Here is a 24,993-nt window from a genome sequence, read left to right on the forward strand (position 1 = left end):
TTCAAATTTCAATTATATAAATTTAATATTTTAATTCGTATAGTATTATACAATTACATTGTATTATTATTAATTATCATTAAACATTATACATGAAATAGACGGTCTTCATACATACATGCATATTTTATTTTTCCAATTTTCATAACTGTGGGTAGGGTATGTAGGTACCTAATTGATTTTTTTTCCTCTATCGATATTTAGAACCTCTAAAGTCTAAGAGTCTAAACAATTCAAACACTCAGTAGTTTTAAGTTTTCAATAATTTTCTCAAACTTCTAATATTATGTTTAACTTTATATATCATATTATAATATATTTTAATTTATAAAAATAAAAATCTTTACTTTTTATTTTTATCCATGGCGTTTTTTTTTTTTTGTAACTTGGTGGGTAGCCGATAACAGTACCTACGTGGCTACATGTATTACGTACGATAAAAGTTTCAAATAGATACCCACAATAAGGTCACAAATCATATTTTTGAATTTCAACAAAATAAGTAAAATCGTTAGGAATATTCTTTGTTTAAAATTTAAATATTATCTAATTTTGTCCAAATTAAACTTAAAATGTTTATGAAAAAAAGTTATGATTTTTATACATTATGAATACAGAATGAATTACATAATGATGAATCTTGTATTAAAAAGCCTTAGCTACAAAATATGAACATTTCATAAATTATGAACTACAAATAAGTTTTGCAAATTTTGTATTTAAGTTTTAAGTTTAAAAAAATAAAAAATCGCTCCTATGTATATTTAATAATTTTAAATGACTAGAATAACAATTAATAATAGACCTTTTAAATTTAAATTTATAAGATTTTAAACAATTGAAAAATGTATAGAAAAAAACTAAAATACAATTTCAAATGTCAAATTTCTATAAATAGATCAAAAAGTGAAATGATGACATTTATTTTTAAAATGTATATTTTTATAGTAAACACTTCGACAATAAAGTGCTTTTAACGTTTCAAATAACTTGTCAATCGATTAGAAATATGATACATAATATACTAAGTGGATTATGACTGAATTTCAGTAAAAGGACATAATTTGATCATTTTCGCAGCTATTAAATTCTTTATTTACTAGATACATAATATAATATTAATATGTGAAGTGTTTTTATGAAATATGAACACAACATTTTTATACATTATAGTATAATAATTACTTAAACTCAAAGCAATAAAAATTTATTCTAATAGTACCTACTAGTTAAACAATAATACATTTTTAATTTATTAATGATAGACATTAGACACTATATCCGTGCCCAACGATTTCATAATTCCAGTTTTTTTTTTTAGTTAACAGTGAAACACGTTTTAGTAGGTATAAACAAAATAAATTTGATATCAACTTGCACACGGGGACACGGAGTGATATAGCCGTTTTCATATTTCAAACTGGACGGTGACATTTAATTAAAATCAAATATTTGGATTTTGGAATGTTTGTGTATTCATGAGTTAAAATTGATTTGTGCGGCCAAGCTGAAGGGACGATTAAACTTAATAGCATGACAACGATGATTCTAAAATGTAATTCACATCAACGAACAACTGCGTTATAATTTGTAGGTATACCTACAGAGTACAGTTTATTGGTTTGGTTCCGACATATTTTGATATACGTAAACCTATTCATTCATTCACTCTATTTGGACTTTATTTTTCTATACGTTTGAGTTAGAACTGTTAAAAATAGGTAAGTTAATAACTATTACTTAAAAAAAAAAATTAACTTATTTAAATTATGAATATCATAAAAACACACGTTTATAAGTTTTCTTAACCTATAATAATTATAGGTTAAGAAAACTTATTATTGTATTCGATTAAGAGACGTTTTTACAATGTCCGATCAAAGTCCGACACTTAACCGGCCGAATTCGGTCAGTTATCATTAATTGACACTTTATCGGACATTGTAAGAACGGCCCTAAGAAAAGTAGATATCGTTAAAAGATTTTCAATTGAAAATATAACATAAATCACATTCAAAAGTTAATGGATATAATCTTACATGTTTTTAAATAATATACCTAATGAAATTACAAGTCGTGTTTTTTTGGAAGCTCACTAAATTTGATATAGTTGAAACAGATTCGAGCTTAGGGCCAAACGAAACGAAAATTCTTTCTCAGATCGTCATTCGTTTTGTGAATCTAATATTAGGTATCGACTCTATTTCTCCCCTCAGATCAATTCAAATTACATTTTTATTGTATTGGTTAAGCTGAAGGACAAAAAGTAGATGAGTGATTCTATGATTATTTATTCATATATACGATGGAATAAATATCAAACGTGAATTATTTGAAAATTGCTATAGAACCCTAGGCCTAGTTTTTATATTTATGTAGGTAATATGCATATACATTTGGTATGTGATAATAATGTATAGGTAATCGTAGTATAACTAACTTAATATAACTTACCTATATAGGTATGTTAATAAAGAGAATGTTTGTTTTGTATCATACCAAACATATTATTCAATTTCATAACGTCCAATTAAAACGTTCATATTCTTGTTTACTTAAGTGGTTAAATGTATTAATTTAAATTATTTTCGCAACATCATTTAAATTATTAAATAAATAATAAATATTAATTTAAAAAAAAAATTAAGTTGGTAAATACTAAACATTTTAAATTAAATTGTTAAAGTAGGTTCCTAACTTACGAGTTAAAAGGTTAAATTTCAATTACCTACTTAAATACTAAGTTATATAAAGAGTTATCCTTCAGTATTTATCCATAGGTTAGATTATTCAAGTTATAAGTTACCTACCTAATACATTTTCCAGACAGCAATTTTTTGCTTAATAATATTATTATAACATTATAATCACGAATAATATTAGTATAACGTTATTATAACACTATTATAATATTATTGTTACAAAATGCTGTCCGGGATTATGGCTTATAGGTATTTATGATATTCGTTGTTAGAGTAAAATAATTTGAATCGAAAAATACTATTTATAATGATTATAATATATTTATAATATTATCAAAGCATTTTGTGTTATTGTGACATACTTCTAAAATCTAAAGTTTAGATCAATATAATGTATTTACTCATTAATTCATAAATATTGAAATAATAATTGAAGCATAAAATATTGTTCTGTATTTAAAATTCTTAAAACAAAATATGATAATTTTTTTGGAAAAATGTAATATACCTAACTTATTTACCCAGTATAGCAACAATAATAATAATTACTTACTCTTCAGAAATAATAATTGTTAATTTATTTAATTTGAATTAAATCTAAATAATTGAAATACATATGTTTCTTTTAATTCCAAATAAATACAACTGATTTTTAACAAAAATAAGTAAATTTTTAGATTCTTTAAGCGTAAATTTGAATGTATAAGTCTTAAATAATATATATATATATATATAATTTTCAACTTTTTTGGTGGTTTCGGGTAGGTAGAAAATTGGATCTAGTTTTTACTTTGGAGGTCCGAAACATTAAAATATTTGAAAAATTACACGACTCATTGAAAAGCAGGATTATTTATGCAACGCCAGTTTTTGAAAAAATCGATTTTGTTTTATTGTAGTAAATTGTAGTTAATACGAAAAAAACCGTAAAGACATGACATTTTCAACAAATATTTATATTAGACATTTTCAGACAGCAGAGTGACTTCCCCGATTGTTTTAAACTCTCAGAGGAGCGATGAATGTATTGATTTTTCAAGGATGTGTGTTTTTTTTTGTGTGTGTACACGATTAGTAGTCGAAATAATGCTTCGAATTTCAACTTCAGTATCTTGTTTGATGGGAAATTGAATGTAGTTGGTGCAATGGAATGCTAAAAATTTCCCAGTTGTTTTTAAAAGCACTGGGAAATATAAAAAAAATTAATTTTATACAAAGCTCCTGATATATTGTTAGGTACTTATTTAGCAGTTGAAAAGTTTAAAGTTTGAATTTTGACAAAATTTATCAAATTTAAAATGTAATAATTATTTTGTTGTTAAAAATGTATAAATGTTCAAATTTTATAGCTAAGGATTGAAAATTTAAAACAAGGTTCTACGTAATGAAGTTATATATAGATTACTTTATTCACAATAATATCATCAAATATATATAGTAATATCAATATATTATAGGCTGACTGATCACCTTCGCCCAGAATCGTTTTTCTTATACAATGATATTATATCATTGAATTAAAATTTAACTAAATCCATTACAGTGACCTACTTGTAACCTACTGTACAGCAGAGCAACACCCACTTGTCCCCCTTTTTTTTTATTTAACTTGTAACTATTTCAAATTAAATTAAATAAAAATATCTTTTAACTTTAATTTAACTAACACTTTCCTATACTGATTTAACATAACGAGTTAAAAAAAAAAGAAAATTATCTTTCCCGAATTGATATTCTTAACATTGTCATTAAAAACATTAACTTGACCAGATTATAAATAATTGGGCTTTTGTTTGTAATTTAATTACATTTATTTAGTTATTATTATCATTGTCACTGTTTTATGGATAACGTAGGTATACGCAATGTATACGTAGGTAATATTTATAATATTTATATATAACATTTTTAATTTTAAATCTATATACAACTTTCTTCAATATAATATAATAAAAGCAGTTAAACCGCACTATAAATAGAGGTTCGAAAAAATAACGCATCATAAAAGTTTTACATATTCTGTTTGGAGTAATAAAGTATAAACGTACGGTTTTTATAATGTACAAATATATACAAATAAATAAAAGTGTAAAATATCAAAATCTGTAACAAAACTAAAAACCAATATTTACATACTGAACCTTTTAAAGTGTAATTGGGGAATTTGGGAAATCTATATATAAATGTTACATTTTTCGAAATAAAAATAATTGCCATATAAAATAAATTTATTTTTCCATAAAACTATACCTATTTTTGTTAGTAAATAATACAAATATAATAAGATAAATCTTTTATGATAGATATATTGTGTTTGTATTAAATAATGAAATTATATAATATGGCTCAAGAATTATATTTTTAATAAATGGTATGTACAAGCTTATGAAGTTGGAACTTATTAAATTTGCATGATCAAATAGTTCGAACATTATTTTATTATGACGTACTATGTTAAACGATTTTATTTAGTACCTACCACTGTAAAAATAGTGTGAATATAGCTTGGAAATAACAATCAATTAATAAAGGTAGTAATTTTTGTATTAATATATATATTTTATATGGATACGTACTAACTAGTAATAACTATACAATGCGTATAGGTAGGTACTGTACTTTTAATTTTAATATCTAACATCGATAACAACAATTTCCGAATTAAATAGATAACAAAATATTTAAGAAAAACATAGTTTTTTATTTCGTTGATTTTAAATGTTTGTTCAATATAGTACCTAATAATTATTTAAATGATCATAATACACATATATATATATTATATTCATGTATAAATCATGATTCATGGAAGGTTTCTTGTACGAGCTTGTTGCTCGAGCAGTTCATCAAATTACCGTTAGATAGAACAAAAATAATCAATAAAATGCGTAGCTGCGTACGTCAAATCCAAAAGTTTACATTATAGTAGTAGGTACCTCATCTGAAGTTCGCACATTTTTGGCGCTCAGTGTACACCCAGACACGCTGATCGGCGGACCTCCGTAAACACAAAGTCTACGTTAAATTTTCGAAAAACAACGTTACGTAACAACAAATACGTACTCTGGAGTTTTCAATTTTTTTATTTCACTCGTTGAAGTTTCAACAAAAAATAACCATGAAAATAGATGTAGCGAAATTAATAAATGAAATCAGCAAACACCCAGAGATCTATAATCCAGATCACAAAGATTTTTCTAATAAAGAAATAAGGAACAAAATTTTTAATACCGTCATCAATAAAGATATGAATGGTATAAAAGGTGAGTAACATACTTTATTCTTCAAGTTAAACGTTATGGAAAATTATATTATACTATTAATTTATAATTATAAGGCTCAAGAGTATATACCAGTGGCGTATTTAGTATTTTTTGTAGGGGGCGGATGACAAGAATTTTAGCTTAAAGATTACGATGTAATAATTATAATATACTAATAGACATGTAAAGAGCCATAGGGGCGGATTTGTCCCCATATCCGCCCCCATAAATATGCTCCTGGTACATACATTAAAACTATCAAAATATGCAATTGATTCTGATCTTTTAATAAATAGTGTCGTTTTCGAATATTTCAAACATTTTAATAACTATTTTTTAATGTTCTCTGCATGTGGAAGTAAAATACAATTTTCAATAATACGTACCTACCTAGGTATCTACTTTATTAATATTGTGAACAAATTAAAATACATTTTATATTGTAACACTGAGTTAATAATACGTACCTAGCTACGAAATAATAGATGAATATTTAACAATTATGTTGTATTATTAATTGATCAAAATATTTCAATCACGTATTTTTAAGAATTAAAATCCAACTTACTGCAGTTGGTTTATAATAAACTAAAAAATGTAAATGTGTTGCTAATTTAGTCAAACTTTTTCGGACTATTCAGTGAAAATGTACAAATGTTTAAATTTCCAAGCTCTAATACATAAAAATTAAAATATATTCAATTTATTATAATTACCTTTTGAATAGATATCATAATTAATTTAGTACGGGTCTTATAATATCGCTATTGCTGCATTATAATATTATCCAAACACGAAACTATAAAATAGTTGCCTAACCTTCCTTAAATGACATATTACAATTATATGTCATATAAAATAAATTGCAACTGTTATTCTATATAATAATATTTTCAATGGTGTATTTCCGATACACCATACAACATAAGATCCCCATACAACATTTATTTCGGTGATAATGAGCCAATTTTACTTAGTAATTATAGCTTCAGATAACTCTATATTGTAATCGTTCAATATTCACACTATATTTCTACTAAAACTACACATTAATTATAGGTATGTACGTAAAAAAAAACCAGTAAACCTGGCTTAGCTCTATAGAGATGGGAATTTTACCGTAAATTTTTTTTTGGTAAATTTTACGTAAATATATGTAAATTTTTTAATAGGTACTGTACTTATAATATTTTTATTTAGTAAATTTAAAACGAACTCGATAACATTTTTATAACTAAGCTAACCATCTAACCAATTTACCACTCGTCCACTCCTTACTTCAAGTATTATATTTATATATATTATAAGTATGTATTGTTGCACAAATGGGGGTGCCAGGGGGTGCTTATCACATCCAACTTATATTAGTTATATTGGACCAAAAATATTGTTTAAAGTAAATCAGAGAGATGGTGTTAAACATTTTATTAGTAATAATTATTTGCTGGAAGATCTCATGTGCATGATATAAATATAAGTAGGTATATAACTAGTTATATTTATATCATGTATTGTGGAGGTATGGATGTCAATATAGCATTGTTGTGCATATGAAAACAATTGAAATGAGTAGTCACTCGAATTTTAAAACGTTAAAAAATATTTACCGGGTAAAACAATTATCGGTAAAATTTACGTACATTTACCTAGCTCCTATCTCTATGTAATATGTATAGTATGTCTCGTGTGTATCTCATCAGTCAGTATAGGTCATCAGTAGTAGGTCACTGTGATAGCAAGTGTATCATGGTAAAGTAACTTTATGTTCTATACAGTTTATAGCTCATATACCTATGTATGAAATAATTTATTTATATTAAAATTTATCTTTAATGTTTTAATGACATTAATGAGAGTTCTACTCCCGGAAATACTCTGGAAGAAATATTCCCAGGAATTACAATTGTATTCAGTAATTATATTTTATTATTATAGACAGACCTCTTGATTTATTTATATTTTTACAATGTATACATAAGTATAATTATATTATTTTATATATTACTACATATTATAGATGTAAATATTATCCGACTTCACAGCTCAGGTTAAAATTATTCTATCTTCCCATCGTTTTCCGTTTTGCTTCAGCTTAAATACAAATACAATAATACAAATAGAAATAATTTTAACTACAATGATTTATTTTAAGATTTTAAATTTCATAATTCTGGACATATTATTGATTTTAACGCAGAAAAATTAGAGACTGCAGATTCAACGAATGCTTAAAAGCTGACGTAAATCCAATATAGTTAAGATTGATAGTGTTGTTGTATGTGTTTACATCAAAAGTATTTCCAGAACAAAAACAAATCATGTTTGCAAATCATAAAAGTAATCATTATAATTTTGTTCATTAGTATTTGGTCATCTAATCACGTGGGGTTAAAATTTACCACAATCAAACTTAACAATTAACATGCTACTAAAATTGTTATCGAGTTTCTAAAGTAATTACACGACGTATTTACACATTTACACATTCCACAAAAATATGGGTAACCACTTTATATAATAACTTATATAGTAAATAATTGATAATTGTTATTAACTTGTTAGTTAATACCGATGTAGGTACCGTAAAAAGTAAATCGGTGTAAATAGGTTCAAGGTATAAATAGTTTAAAATGTGTCTAAATATTTTTATAATGTCATTCTCTGTACAGAAAATGATAATTTAAGTAATAGTGGAATGTATTAAATGTCTACAATTATTATTTTTTGTATTACAACAAAAATCATTTGAGCAGAATTTCGTATAATACAATGATGAATAATAAAACATTATTTACACATTGTTCAAATGCTGAATGCTGATTGTACGTTATTGCAAATTAAACTTATGACATTTTTAGTTAAAAAAATTTCATTAAATACAAAAGTACACAAAAAAAAACTAACAAATTTTTAAATAAATTATAATAATGAAAATGAAGGTAGTAAAACCTTGACATTTTAATCAAAGATTTGTATTTTTACTTTTAAAATGTCAATAGCACTTATATGGAATTTTTTTTCACAATGCGTCTGAAATAATTGACATTTTTGCATAATATTAGTATAATAGTTGTGAATTAAATGAGTTCGCATGTTTTTTTTGTTATTTTATAGAAAAAATATTTATAATGTTTGATCAGTGGTATTATTTTTTTTTTTTTGAGAGAGGGTATGTGGATATATCCCCCCCCCCCCCCCAGAGCCTTTTTTATAAATAATTATTAAATTCTCGTGAGCCTTTGGCTATAAAATATTTTAAGATCTTAAAATAAAAGTTTATGGACAATATGGTTATCTATTATCACAGTTAAAAGATAAAACTAATAAAAACTTACAACTTACGACGTCTGATATAATTTTTAACTGCATGATATTATACCTTATTAGTATGGACACTGAATAAATTAAAACTGTTAATATTATTAATAATTATTATTTTTGTAAATTACACAATAATAAAGCCTGGGATTTACGCCAACCTAAAAACCAAAAAAATTCCCTAAAATTTCGAAATAATGTACTATTTTTTTTTTTCATTTTAATAATTTCGTTACACATTCTAATATAAATTTGTGATACCTAAATAATAATATATATTTTAAAGAATATGTAGGTACTAAAAAAGTCTTACAAACAGAACTGATCGTTTTGGACTTCTTTACTCTGGAAAAACAATTATTTCCATACGTGCCTAATTATGTTTTCATTATATAGGTTTAGATCATATTTTTAATTACCTGTATATAGTTTAAGTTTTTTCAATTTATATAAAAATCATAAAAAAGCAAGTAAAAATTATAAAATAAAGTTTCAAATTCAAAATCTTTAAAAAACGCCACAAAAATCCTCTAAAATGATCTTAATAGTAGGTTTCTGAGTGTACCATATCATTGAGTAGGTCACTGTAATTTATTGATAGATACATTACATTTTAATTCAACTGTATTTAAATCTTTGTATGCGATGAAAAACAATTCTGCGTAGAGACGATCTGTCAGTCTATATTATTATACATTTATACCTACAACAATTCGATTTTATAACCATGAAATATTCTTATTTCATCATAATTATATGTTAAAAATTTTAATTTTAATTACTTGAATATATTTTGGTTATGCTTGTACTCTCAAAACAACTAAGTTCTATCATAATATACTATTGATAATATTGATCTATATTAAAAAATCAGTGCTTTCAACGATTTGGCCTTAGTGAATTAGATAAAAAGAAGCAGAAAAGAATGCTATATCTAATAATAAAAATAAGAAAATAGAATTTTCTGGGTAAATTGTGCCGTACACATCTTGGAAACGGTCGTAAAAAGACATACGAATCAAGTGCTAAATATATACTAAGAATTTGAAATGAGTGGAACTAGAGAAATGTCTTTACGTAAATTATATGACATAAGATCTGTGCTATTAAATTGTCGTCTCTCAATTCGACTTACAAATTTAATGAAAATGTCAAAACTATTTTAATTTAAGAATAACTGATTAATTACTAATGAATACTTTTCTAATATATTTCTACACTGATGTAGTCTATAGTTTGGTTTTAATTTAAAAAATAAAAATGTCTGAAGCAGCCAATTGTGTTGGTTCAATTGAAAATAATTAGTCTACGTGGGAGTGTACTGAACTAATGAGACTGGGTGATGCAGAGTATAACACGACTATTGGTTTGTAGGGTATACCGGTGTTTTTCAGGTGTGTATTTTTCAGTAAAATGTGTTTAATCCAGTGCGAGTGTTAGGAAATATCTAGAAAAATTGAAAAATCCTTTCTTATTGCACAGAAGTACAGAGCATTAGAGGAACCACTATTCCAAATTTCGTACGTTTTGTAGTATTTGAGATGTAGCGTGATGAACGAGTGAGTAAATGAGTGGTATTTTATATATATAGAATACCCAAAGGCCAAACTCAGGCTTTGAAGAAATAAATAAATAGAAATAGAGAATGGAGGGATAACAATTTAATTATATACAGTATTTATATTAAGATCATCATCATCCCCCTCTATAAACACAGTTACAACCAAATTATGAACATTTAGCTAAATGACAACTTGTTTGCACATACATTTAAATTTTAAAAGCAATAATAATTTATTGTTCTTTATTTGTTTTATATCGTTTACGCAAATAGCACATTTTCTAATTCCATGTACACCAGTAGTGCTCAACCTTTTTTGACTCACGGCACACGTTTATACATCACTAGTTTTCACGGCACACTCACGCACTTGATAACCATAACAACTTTAAAAACTTCGCTGAAAACACTGTTTTCAATATTTAATAACATTTCTCGCGGCACACCTAGACAATCTCGCGGCACACCGGTTGAGAACCACTGATGTACACTAATATAAAAATAATAAGTAATTTTCGAGCTGTAATTTAGTACTTACTGGAAGCTATATTTTGAATAAATAAATAATAATAATAATAATAATAATAATAATAGTGGATAATACAGCTATAGGGAATTAATAAATTAATGTTTATATTTGTTTTGATTAAAATTTGTAATGGTATTTTAATAACTATAGTGAAATATTATGATGGGACGTAGGTATGCAATTGACTATAATATTGAACTATTGAAATACATATGAAAAAAAATGGCTCTACGTTGAAATGGGTTTTCCATTGTTCATCATAATTGTGTGCACAAACGAATCGTCATAAAATTTCAAAAACATTATTATGTTCCCTGACGAGTCTTCACCATGATCACACAACCCACAAATCAAAAACAAACAGTTACATGTTAGGTATTAACTATAGATGTTTTAATGACAACATGTTTATTTTTTAACTTGTTCTCTCTCATATATCATAAAGAATCAAGTGCTATGCTATTTTTGGACAAAATAAGTAGGTACGAGGAAAATCTAAAAGCATTTTTTAATGTCAGGCGTCCGCCCGCAAATTGACTGCATTGTAGTTCAATAACACTACAGTTTGATAGTCATAATTCTGGTTATATTGCAAACAAAATTAATTTGAATTTGAACAAACGAATAATATAGAAAATGTAATAGCATTTAACCGTTTATTATAAATTTCGTTTCCAACAATATTATTATCTAAGGTTCCAGTAACTAAATGCTTTATAAATTTAATACTTTATTTAATTTAATTTTAAAACGTATTGAGAATTTGAGAACCTTGAATATTAAAATGAATTCGTGCATTTTTCAATAAAACGAAATCAATTAGATACCTACAAAATTTTACCTGATGACATTTTTTGCCTACTAGTAATCTAAGTAATAACTATAGTATGTAAATTGTAAGTAGGTACATACAATATACATACTCTATAATATACACTTGATTGTATGTCTTTCCTTATATTTTCATTTGTGTATGCAAAATAATTACCTACATGATACCTACGTCCTACGTTTTAATAAATTAAATTAAATTATTGTTTCTTATTTAATGATTATATATGTAATATAGATATTACCTATATATTATTATTATAACAGAATTTTGGGTATTTTCATGGAACATAACAATTCGAGTGTACATTAAAATTACAAAGGTAGATTGGAAATTATATTAACATGAACTTAGAACTTTATTATCTATATAGGTAATAAAGTTCTTCAATTATTTAAATAAAATAATTGAATTCACAACAATTTCATTCCTTATATCAACATTACTCATCACTCGTCAGTATAACTCAACTATCAAAAGGCAATCCACTCGATTTTAGATAGATAAAATATAGAGATTATAGGGATAGAAGGGTAGTCTATTTTATTTTTATTGCTATTGCCTAGCATGCTAGATGATAGAATTAATGGGAATAGGATTCTATTACAGTAGTTGGACTTTTCTACGGACTTAATTTAATTTACATTATTCATTTATCAGAACGAAATGTCTTTGGACCTTATTTAAATCGGACCTCAATTCAATTTAGACATAAATCAGATGAACAAAAAAGTAAAAAGATTAGATTTTATAGGGTTAATCAGTTTAAAAGAAATATTTTTAATTAATGTGTTTCGAGTATTTGACTCTGGATCTTGAAACCATAATATTAAAATAGTAGTATACAAATATAGGGCCCCGCGGAAGCTGAGCTCACTCCAGAAAAGCAAATCTTCACTAATAAAATATTATAATATTGAGGCGGGATTCCACGACTCGTGTATTTGACGAATATTTGGTATTCGTATTCGCCGAGTAGTGGAAATGGAGTACTCGTACGAATATTCGGTTTTCATTATTCGCCACCTTCCCGTCGATTGTCGGTAACTTGCCGATTATTCGGGTATTCGTGGATATTCATCAAATACACGAGTCGTGGGATCCCGCCTTTATAGAAAAGAATAAAAGATAATATTTTTCAAACTACAGTTGAAATAATAATTTATTCTGTGACATCCGTACGTGTAATACGTGCAATCTAACTTTTATTACGCATAATTAAGTTTCAGTCCATTTCAATATAATAAATTAATAATCTAATAAAGTACTCGCTTAACCCACACCTAGTAGGTATTTAACAAAGCCACTCGTAAACATCTTTATTGATTTTTAGATTCTGATTTCTGAGTGAAGCGAAGGATTGGAACAATTATGTTTATTTTTCGTCTTAGACACTATTTTCGGCTTATAAACTTTGTCCAAGAGTTACGTTCAGTCACTCTATAAATCAGAAATTTACAAATTTTGCCTTTAAAAATGTTTTGGTGCAACATTTAAAACATAACAGTGTAACACATAATATAATATCTACAGTGTAATTTTTCTGTTCAAGCTTCGTAAATTTTTACCCCCCCCCCCCGCTCTTTCTGTTAATTAAATCTTACCTTACGAATCACCACTTTCAAATACGTCGAGGCTCATCAACTTCAGATACTACCTAGCCCCAATTATCGTCTGTGTACTTCAAGGAGCTATTCTCTCCCCATTAGGTACTCTTCAACATATATGCTTCTGATCAGCCCACAACTCCAAACACCTCAATTCCCGACTATGAAGATGATAAAGTAATTTTTTCAATTCATAATGACTCAATTTACTATAGCCTTTATACTAATTTACAGTCTCATTTGAATCTAAAATCCGAATGGTATAAAAAATGTCGTGTAAAAGTAAATCATAACAAATCGGCTCATACAACTTTTACCTTAGACACGGGCAATGTTCAAATGTTTCAATTAATAACATACCTATCCCACCCCTCAATGCTATTTACGATTAATTCTTGATCAAAAATTAACTTGGAACAAACATATAAAAGCTAAAAGACTGTTCCTTAACGCTCGATCGAGATCGATAAAAACACTGTTATCAAAAAATAAATTTACTAAATTAAAAATCAAACTACTTGTATACAAAACTCTCCTAAAACCTATATATGGACATATGGATTACAACTCTGGGAATCGGCCAAAAACTAAAATTTAAATAAAATTCAAGTCTTTCAGAATATTACTCTTAGAAAAATGACGCTCCCTTCTTTGTCTCTAAATTATCTATCCACCAATATCTAGGTATTCTACCTATATTATAGCCGAAGTGAAACATTTTTACAAACGTTTTTTTGTTATACTAGAAATTTGCCCTTACCTACTAATAAAAAAGCTACATACCTTCTCACTGCCCGGAAATCCACAACGTAGACTCAAAAGGAAATGACGTCGTGACCATTTAAATTAAATACCCCTCCTTAATATTACCATAAACAAAACACCAAGCTAAGTGTCACTAATGGGTGGCATCTTATTCAAGAAATCCATGTTTTTTTTAACCCTTATCCTATATGCTTATTGTACACAATTGTATAGATTGTGCGTTTATGAAATAAAAAAAAAAAACAGCGTTATCTTAGTTTTAAACTTTTCATAAGTTTATTATATAATTTATTTATGTAGGTATGATTCAATAAAATATTATTTTATCTAAACAATATTGCACAGGGCCCCACAATTTGTGCCGCCAGCCCTGTAACAGAAGCATGTTTTTATTTAAAAATCCTGAGCCGGTCTCTACGATATAATTATTTACGTATATCATATACCTAATCTATAATAAGCAGTTAAGCTTTACAATAGAATTACTTAAAAATTAAATAATAAACTCTAATATGTTTTTAGATCGCTTAAAAATTCTTCTGGTGTTTTTGGTATTTCTCGATGAATAATGAAAGAAACCAATTAGTCTATTTTGACTCAATATGATTCTTAAAATATAAGTATTTAACCTAGGTACGAAGAGTTGAAAATCACCTTTCAGATGTTCATGACGTCACAGGTAATAGGTTTCAAGTACTTTTATTACTTTTTAAATATTTAAAAATTTAAAATGAACGGAAATCTAAATAAGCACTCAAAAATAGTAAAAAATATAATTTATTTCAAATTTTTGAGCTGTATTAAATATTTTAAAATCTTGATAAATTTTACTTATGTCTTCCACATATTCTTTATACAAATCTATTCATTTTTCAATATAATTTATATTTACTTCACTTTCAAAATGTACATTGGAATCCAGTAAAAGTATGTTCGGTGTTTCAAAACAGGTGTTCAATGCTTTGAAGAAATGTGTAGGTACTAGAATGGAATGAGAATTTCAAATGTTTAATAATAGTTTCAATATCATTACAGTGAGAAATATATATCTCTATGTACCTACCTGTTTTTAAACAATATTGAAGGTTTTACTGTAATATTATAATATTTCTCAGATAAACTTAAAATTTGATTAAAAATTGTAACGCACTCATTATTAGCATTACCTATTTTAGATTTTATTAAGCTTTGATGATTGATTTGTTGCATGATTAGTAGGCTTTTTTTTAGTTCAATTAGATATAAAAAGAAATTACACAGAAATAAATTCTGAATATATTGTTTATAAATGCAATCTGGTTAAAAATTGATAATATTGTACAGCAATGAGTACCTACCTAAGTACTTTTGCATAAGTATGGTTTGAATAGATTTGTTTGTCGTGATCATCAGATAAAATTTCTTATGAACTTATAATAGCAGGCTACAATTTATTATTCCATAATTTTAATTCAAGGTATTGTATCCATCTCGTATGGAATAGAAATTGCTTAAGTTTTACTTTTTATACCTAGGTATTATATATAAATTAGTCATCAAAGATAAAATGTAATTAAAAAATATATAAATATTTATATCAATATTTAATTAAATAAATAACATATTATCTTCATTCTTACGCTGTACGTTGAATAGTGAATACATGATTTTAAATATTTTAAATCTTGGTTTGGTTATACTTAACGGCATATTAAATATAATTATATTAATATTATCGATTTTCATACCAATCACTTAACAAAGCTATTATAATCAGAATTATTCATACAATTTTGGAAAATGTTAAATTATGAACCATTGAAATTATTCATCAAATCATAACTCATATGACGCAACCGTATAATCATTAACCCGTAATAGTTTTCATATAATATAGCCTATAGATACTACTGTAAAACATGTAAATAAGAATTAGCTAGGTACCTAACTACACAATTTGTGTAGGCCTGCACGTTAGTGTAATCCCAGCTAGAGTATATTGTATTTAGTAGGTTTATTATACCTATAACTAGTAGATTATTATTATTTTTTTGTCCATTTGCATTCGTAAAAACATCAACCAAGTTAAATTTTAAAGTAAATCAATTTCACTTAGCAACAGTGGAGTATGAATATATTATTATGTAGGCTAAATATGTGCGTGCTCATAGTTAGATACACGTTATAATATACATATTAGGCAGTCTTGTAAAGAATACTTTTATTTTATATATTCGGAATACGTATTCGAATAGATTTGAAAAAATATATTCTGAATACATATTAAAAAACCTACTATTAGAATATAACCCCCCCCCCCCCCCCCCGATTATATTTGTCAGTTTTGGAACGGTTGGATATTAACGGTGGTTTCATTCAAAGAGAAAAACTATTGTTTATTTTTATATCAACTTATAATGTGCCTAATTAATATGTAACAGTTAAATTGTTTTGTTGCAAAATATTATAAACTATTTCCGAGTTCAAAAAAATTATTCAGAATATGTATCCGAATAATTTACAAGACCGTATATAGCTTATAGGTGTATCGTGTATATGACATATGTTATGTATTAATGTAAGCACCCACTATCTATATATATATGAGATACGTACAATAATTTTAAATTAATATTTCTATATATTTTTTATATATTTAAAATCGAAACCCTGCTGAAAATGTCTGCATTATATTATCCACTATGAATATCTACATTACAGCAATAAATGCACTTAAAATAATAATTGAATAAATACCAAAACACCCCTAAGATGATTAATTTTTATAGAAAGCACGGAATTCTCAAAAATCGAAAGCAAAATTTGTTTTATAGAGATATAGAGTTTGCATATCAATTAGAATATTGTTTTAAAGTTGTTAAATAGGTAGTTTAAAGCTGCAGTAGTTACTTACTAAGTTGTTAGGTACCTAGTAGCCATTATGTAATTATATTATTATAGTAAGTAAACATAGTTTAACCCAGAGTCATTTAATATTATTTATTTGATGATTAATCATCACATTTAACTTTATAACTAATATATTAGTGATTAGTCATTACATTTTGAAACAACCAGGTCAAGAGAGATTTTTTTACCAACTTTTTTTCCATCATAGGTACACATAATATTACAAAGTACTTACCTACGTCGTATAGATATTTTACATGACATACTTTGAGTTTTGTGTTTCAGTTTTCGAACTAAAATGTATTTGAAAAGAAAAACTTTTTTATCAAGAAAAAAATAAGAGTTATTTCTACATGGGTACTTTCACAAACAAATACAACTCAAAGAAACTTTAAAATAATTTTCCATCTTTGAAATATTCTTTAAAATTTCCTTTAAACGGGGAAACAGAATGAAGTAGTAAGATACTAATGAGGTACTATTTGTTTTAATCTTTTTTTAAATTGTTCGAACATTACAAACTATAAAGAGTAATAAATTGAACAATAAGACGTATAATAATACGTTCAGCCTGCAATAGTGTACATTTAATGCGTAATGCGTTAATCGCATGTTTTTTTGTCTGTTAGGTACCTACTTCTTGTAATAATTCATGCTTTTTGGACAATCTTGTAAACATTTCAAACAACTTCTTTTTTTTCATTACTTGGTATAATAATATTTTGTAGTTTTTAGGAAAATCTAGTGATTGTGATTCGTCTCCTATTCTTTTTTTCGTTAGGTACCTACGTAAGTTGTTTGCAATTATAATTTTATTCTTATATTTAGACCGTTACTGTAAGTACCGGTCAACGAAGAATATTACCTACTTTTTATTTTAATTATTGAATTTCATTACTGAAAAGTATCTATATTTACTTATAAAAATAATACAATTGAAAGTAATATACTGAAAAAAAAATGTACAATTGACTATTTTTTTAAAAATAATTTTGAATTTTTACTACCTTACACGTCATAATTATTAATTATACAGAATATATTGTGTATTGTTAAAATAAAAATGAAAATAATATATGTATTATATTCTTCTTACTTCTTATTTTTCTTCACCCTTCACTCCCAATGATATGGGGTCAACTACCCTTATCATACACCTCCATAGATCCGTCCTTTACTCACACCATCTACATGACGGTAACATCTTTGGGTAGTGGGTACATAGACGGACGGTGGTAAACTCTCCCGGCTCAACATTATCAATTATGTTTTCCTGGAGGAAGTGATATGTTAACTCTCCTGAGTTGTTTTAAATTGTATGTTCATATTATAATTATAAAAATTAAATTTAAACGTTAATAATTTAATTTGAAATGTATTTACCATAATTTAAATAATTTACTTTTTTAATAAATTATGAAATTTAAATGTCTATCACATTGAAATAATGTATAGATATAAATATATACATTTATGATATTCATTGTCAAGCTCAAAATGTATTATTGTCAATTTTATAAATTGTAATTTAGACAATTATAATGTGCTGGTTTAAATATCAGTCCTTCGCCACTTCCTAAAAAGTTATTGCAGTTATGTATATAATATGTTTACTATAGGTATATACGCAACTTCTATTATCCAATTATTATTAGGCATTTGTATCTATACCTAGTATCTAAAATTCATTAATATTTATTATTAGATATGTTTAGTAAATATATTTAGTTAGAAATTAAAAATATTCAACATTAACCCAAACTCGGAGATGATAATTTAAGTCAGCTATAGCAGAGAAACAGTTTGATTGTTTAGGTAGGTATTTTGAATTGTAACATGAGTAGCTGGTACTAGGTACAACCAATAATTATTGTACTCTTATAACAAATTTCTTTTCTGAATGATCTATTGGTAGGTACCTATAGGCATATAATTTTGAACATCTGATCATCTTACATTGTATTACGTAAATAATTAAAGCACCTATACGGTTATATACTTATTACTTACCTAACATTAATATAAATGGTAGTTTTTAAAAATACACCGATACATAAGTATTCTACACAGTAGAAATGTTTAAGACGGCTCCATAAGTTCAAAACATTATGTATAAATTAAATATATTGTACGAGTAATGTTCATTTACAGGCGAAATTCTGCAGCGCAAGTGGGACCAAATATTAAACAAGTATGCTAATTTTATTAGAAAACTGAGCAACGACGATTCGTCTGAAAGGGTTTTGGAACGATTCATGAAATGGCCGTGGACGAAGCCTATGCGTATCTTTAAACCATATGTTCGCAAACAATTGTAAGTATTGTTATAAGGTACACTACAAAATATATAATATATACCTAATTTATCTAATAGTAAAACTCATATACCTATGACCTATCTATTGTTTATAAAAATCGAATGTGAATGCAAATGTATAGATTATTTTTGTTATTCTCATTCGAAGCCACAGTTTTAATATATTCTTCAAAAGTTTAAAATATATAGGTAACCTTTTTTAGTTATATACATTATACTTGGATATACCAATATAGGTACTGTCGCTACTGAAACGTTTTGGCCTTGGCCTGTAGAAGTAATATTTAAGAATAAATTTAAATTATCGTCGGGAACTCACTGTAGTTACGATATTTAATTTATTCTAACAAACTGAGTAGACCGAAAGCTCAGTGAAACGAAATTTTGACACGAATTCACAATATTGAAAATATAAAATATAGTGCTTTGTATCTATGTAGATGCCGACATTTATTTTATAAAGTTTTTGTCGGGCATAAGAGAGTGGGTCAGACTGTCTGAAGAAGGAATTATGTATATTTTTTAATCGACGTTTATCTCCTTAGCAACTGATTTGGGAGTGGATAATTATTGCTTGAGATTTGTGCGATTAAAATTTGATTTTAAATTCTCGATCAGAAGACAGAAACTTCGAAATAAACATATTGTTATAAATATTTTACCCAGAGGTCAACTCCAAAGGCCCAAACTCAACTACAATAAAATGTAATTATTGTTAATCAATTTATTTTAAATGCTCATTTTTAAATCTACTTATTACCTATATATCATAATATTACGGTAATATAGTTTTTATGTTTCTTTTATCTTCGTTTTAATACTTCATGGAAAATGCTGTTTCATATCGATTGGTAAAAAAAACCCATTAAAATCATTAAGACATCGCGTGCTAATTAGACGGCGCAAAGTGCATGTAAAAAATAGTGTATTTAATAGTGTAATTATACACGTATTTAATGGACCTAATTATCAGGGTTCAGGACTTATAATACCTATAGCTATATATCTTCTTATATCTATTACAAATTCATCTCTCAGCACATCCGTATACTGGAAGTATAACTGCTACCTAGTACAATATATCAGAATTCAGAATAATATTATACAATATTAATAGATACGTTTCAAATTACAGTGAATTAAAATACGACATTTTACTATGCATATTTTAAAGTTTTTTGGACAGTTTAAATATTTTGTTACGTAAATCTGTTCAGGCTTTTAAGAGGAAGTGCCAAGTGGTACCCACATATATTGTCTCCGTCTTGCACACTTATATATTTATTATATATGGCATAGCAAATTTTCATTCGCCAGTTTCAATAGTGTGCTTTCAGTTTTGTTATTAGAGTGAACTGACCTCTGATCAAACTTGTAAGTAAGAACATTATAAGTGTTCTATCATTGCTTTTTTACGATATTTTAATTTTAAGTGAGTTATGAGTATTAAAACATTAATATTTTAAAATGCTCATAATTCACTTAAAAATTAAAATATTGTAAAAACTGACTAGAGAACGGAGGTCATTTTGTTACCTTAAAGTTTGATAATAGGTCGATTCAATTCACTCTAATATCAAAACTAACAGCACACTATTGAAACTGGCGAACGATCATTTTCTATGTCACACGCGTGTGTAATAGTTGGAGACAACACACATGCGGGTACCACGTCCTCCTAAATGTAACAAAATAAAATTATTTAAATTTTAAATGTGTTTAACTATTTTTGGCATTTATCCGTGTTGATAAATTATCATTGTTTAAAATGGAATAGTTAACGTTTTTATTTACTATTTAAAAAGTGTATTTAATAACAGTACAAAATATAAGTTTGGTTTGATCGTATAGCAAATATAACTTTTCAAACTATTTAACTCCCTAATTATTTTTTTTATAAATTACTAGCTGAATAACTTGGCGATAACCGGGAAAAAATTGTGATTAATTATTAATTAACTCCTTTGGGTGTATTTCGCTGTACATAGGTATGGAAGCAAAATCATATTATAGGTATTTTAATTTTTAGCCATCCCGCGTGTCGTTGCCCGTGAGTTTCTCGCTTATATTTATGCGAACAATATATTATCAGGTAGGAAATCTAATACCTGCGGTAGATTGCCGACACAGCAAGGTGGGAGATAAAATATAGCCTATATATTAGTACAGCTTTGTAGTTGAAAATAAAATATGTATACAGTGTACCTAAAATAGTATTGAAGTCATAGTTCATCATCCCGGATTTTTAGGAGTATTTAATATTTATATATTAATATATTTTGGGTGTAATATTTAATATTATGTGACGTTGTAGCAACCCGCAGTTACTTTGGAAATGAAAATTTTTTCTATTATAGTTCATATCCAACTGCAATTGTTTCACTATGGATATGCTTTGAGCCTATGGCCTATACCCTATATGTACATACTTACATAATTTACAAGTTCTAATTCTTGTAATTCTTGTAAAATGTTTTAGTATTGATAAACAAAGTATTTGTTTTAGATTAAATAACTGAATACAATGATAAATTTATAATGTTTAAATCATTTTTCTGCAGCCAAATACCTGAATTCCAATCCGCGACACAGCTGATACCTGACATGGACATAGACATGGACATGCCGCACATCCCGATATCGGCTCTTCAGCCTTTGCACACGATACCCATTATAAACGGACTGTCTGGTGACGACGCGACGTCTGGCTCCGAATTTCCGTTCCCGCTACCCACTGGGCAGGGGTTGGTGCGGGGTAACGGTCCCGCCGGACAGGAGATGGCAGTTCAATATGCACATTCACTGCCGGCACCGACGACCTACGAAGGGTTTTCGAACGTGATCGAGACACCAGCCACTCCAAGACCCGCAGTCACCCAACTCACTCACCCGATACCGGAGCCTAGTCTTGAGATACAACACGGGAGTGCGGTGCAGATCATGGAAATCCCGGGCATGTCTAATTTTGAGTTTATGGGCTCCGATATCTTGCGGCCAATACCACAGTCACGATTGCCGCAGTTTTTGCAGGAAAATATGAACGGCATCAGGTCGCCGTCGTCGTCGGCACGTAGTTCCACTGACGATGATGATGGTTACAACCATCTGGGGAGGAGTATCACAGCCGCCATGATTCAAGACATTCGAAGGATGATAACTATCGGTCGGTTTCCCGATGACGATGAAGACAACGATGACGATGAGGAGGACGATGACGACGAAAGCGCAGCAGATGACGAGATCGCGACTGACGAGGAGACGGAGTCGACAGTAGATGATGGGCCGTCCAGTGCCAAAAAAATACGGCGACAGGATCAGTCCGTCGAAGACAGCGACAAAGGTAAAAAAGGCTGCAAAGGAGCTAACGGTGATACAAGCCACACGGGAGACGACGAAGACGATGGTCAGTCGGACGTTCTACCTGATCTGCCACAGCCCAAGCCGGTGATCAAGAGAGGACCGTCGGATTTCAGTGCGCAGGAGCACATATTTCTCGCCTGGGCCAAGACGATGAGCACATTTACGGCCAAACGACAGGCTACAATTAAAATGCAAATCAACAAAATTATGTCTGAGGCTGAATTCGAAGATTTGGACGACGAGTTTTTTGCAGGTTATTTTATAAAAGAAAATTTAATATTTATACATAATATACAAGTTGATTGTGTTCATAGGTACCTACTTTTGAACACTTAACTAGCTGTCATTTTCTCGATAAATGCATGTGTTCTGATGTTCCTATAATGCCTTATTTTTAAACAATTTGAAGTAATTAACAAAAAAACAATATTTAAAAAAAATATTATATTTTAATATTTTATACCTACCTACCAGCTATTTCTTACGTACTTACCTGCTATTGTACATTTTTAAAACGAAAACATATATTTAATTAGTAATTAAATTTACCATTTTATGTGGTAAATTGTCCCACACAGCATTTGGGAAGTGATAATATTTTGTGAAGGTTTTAAGTGCTCGAATAATGAATATTTGACTAATAATAATTCTACTATATGATTGCATAAAAATGTTGACTTAATATTTTTAGAAAGTTTCCGTAAAATTTTTTTTCGAAAATATATGATTAAAATATGAACTTCTTGGCCAAAGAATATAACAAAAATATTTCATAATGATTTAAGCAACTCTTTTAAATATTTTGACAACTATTATTTTCTTGAAAATATTTTTACCATAGTTAGTAATAATTTTTTGTGTGGTGTATGGCTGCATTTGAAATACATTTCGTACCTATGTTAGATTTATGATTTGGAGAATAACCACAATTTTCCAAAAAAAGTTTTATATCAGTCGCGACCACAGTTTTGATGCTCAATATGATTACACATTATATGTAGTAGAGTAGTATAATGCGGACAATAAATTAGAAAGGTTTTAAAAATTGTGCTTCTATAGTTGTATTTGAAAATAGACGATTCCCTTTATAAAAATAGTTCAATAAAACCAAAACTAAATTATTAAAGGAACGACCAAAACGATAAAATGTAGTTCATTGAAAATAAAACAAACAAATAATTGGTAAACAAATATAATACATAATAATAAGCTCCGGGAAGTCGCTTTATTATATACCTATCTATGCAGTATAAATAAAGTATTTATTTTTTTATTTATTTAATATAAGCGGACGCGATTCCTAAATATAATAATATTAACATTGTGTGTGAAAAATAAAACATAATACAACAAGGTATAGTTTTTACTTAATCGGAGTTTGAATATAATAATAAAACTTAAAAGTATATAATATAGAATACAAATCGTATATAGTTAAAAAAAAAAGGTGGGTAAGTGGATGTCGCTCTGCTATACGGTAGGTTACAAGTGGGGCACTGTATAATGGATAGTATTAAATTTGAATTCAATAATATAATATCACTGTATAAGAAAAACGATTCTGAGCGGAGACGGTATGTCAGTCTAGATATTAGACATACATAGGTATTTAGGTATACTTATCTATAGTATTATTAATAATTTTCAAATTAATCATATCATAATATCCATTAGTAACGCATTATACATCAACAACAAACAGTGGTACTATCATATATATATAATAGTATACTTTAGAAGTTTCAAGTACCCACAAATAATATATACAATCACAACAAATAACTAAAATAGTATCCAGGTTTTTAATATGTAATTTCGTCCAAATTTGAACTTAAATGACTATAAAATAA

At 27.4% G+C, this 24,993-nt stretch overlaps 1 protein-coding gene across 1 annotated transcript in view; it reads left to right on the top strand.

Annotated features, from left to right (window-relative positions):
* Nucleotides 1-5,657: 5,657 nt before the first annotated feature.
* Nucleotides 5,658-24,993, top strand: part of LOC100160312 — a 22,444-nt gene continuing 3,108 nt past the window's right edge. The window contains exons 1-3 of the mRNA XM_001952762.5: nucleotides 5,658-5,965; nucleotides 19,618-19,780; nucleotides 22,345-23,396. Coding sequence (XP_001952797.2) covers nucleotides 5,821-5,965; nucleotides 19,618-19,780; nucleotides 22,345-23,396 — 1,360 coding nt within the window. The 5' untranslated portion in view covers nucleotides 5,658-5,820. The remainder of the gene's footprint in view (nucleotides 5,966-19,617; nucleotides 19,781-22,344; nucleotides 23,397-24,993) is intronic.

This window comes from Acyrthosiphon pisum, chromosome X, assembly GCF_005508785.2.
Source record: "Acyrthosiphon pisum isolate AL4f chromosome X, pea_aphid_22Mar2018_4r6ur, whole genome shotgun sequence".
NCBI classification, from domain to species: domain Eukaryota; kingdom Metazoa; phylum Arthropoda; class Insecta; order Hemiptera; family Aphididae; genus Acyrthosiphon; species Acyrthosiphon pisum.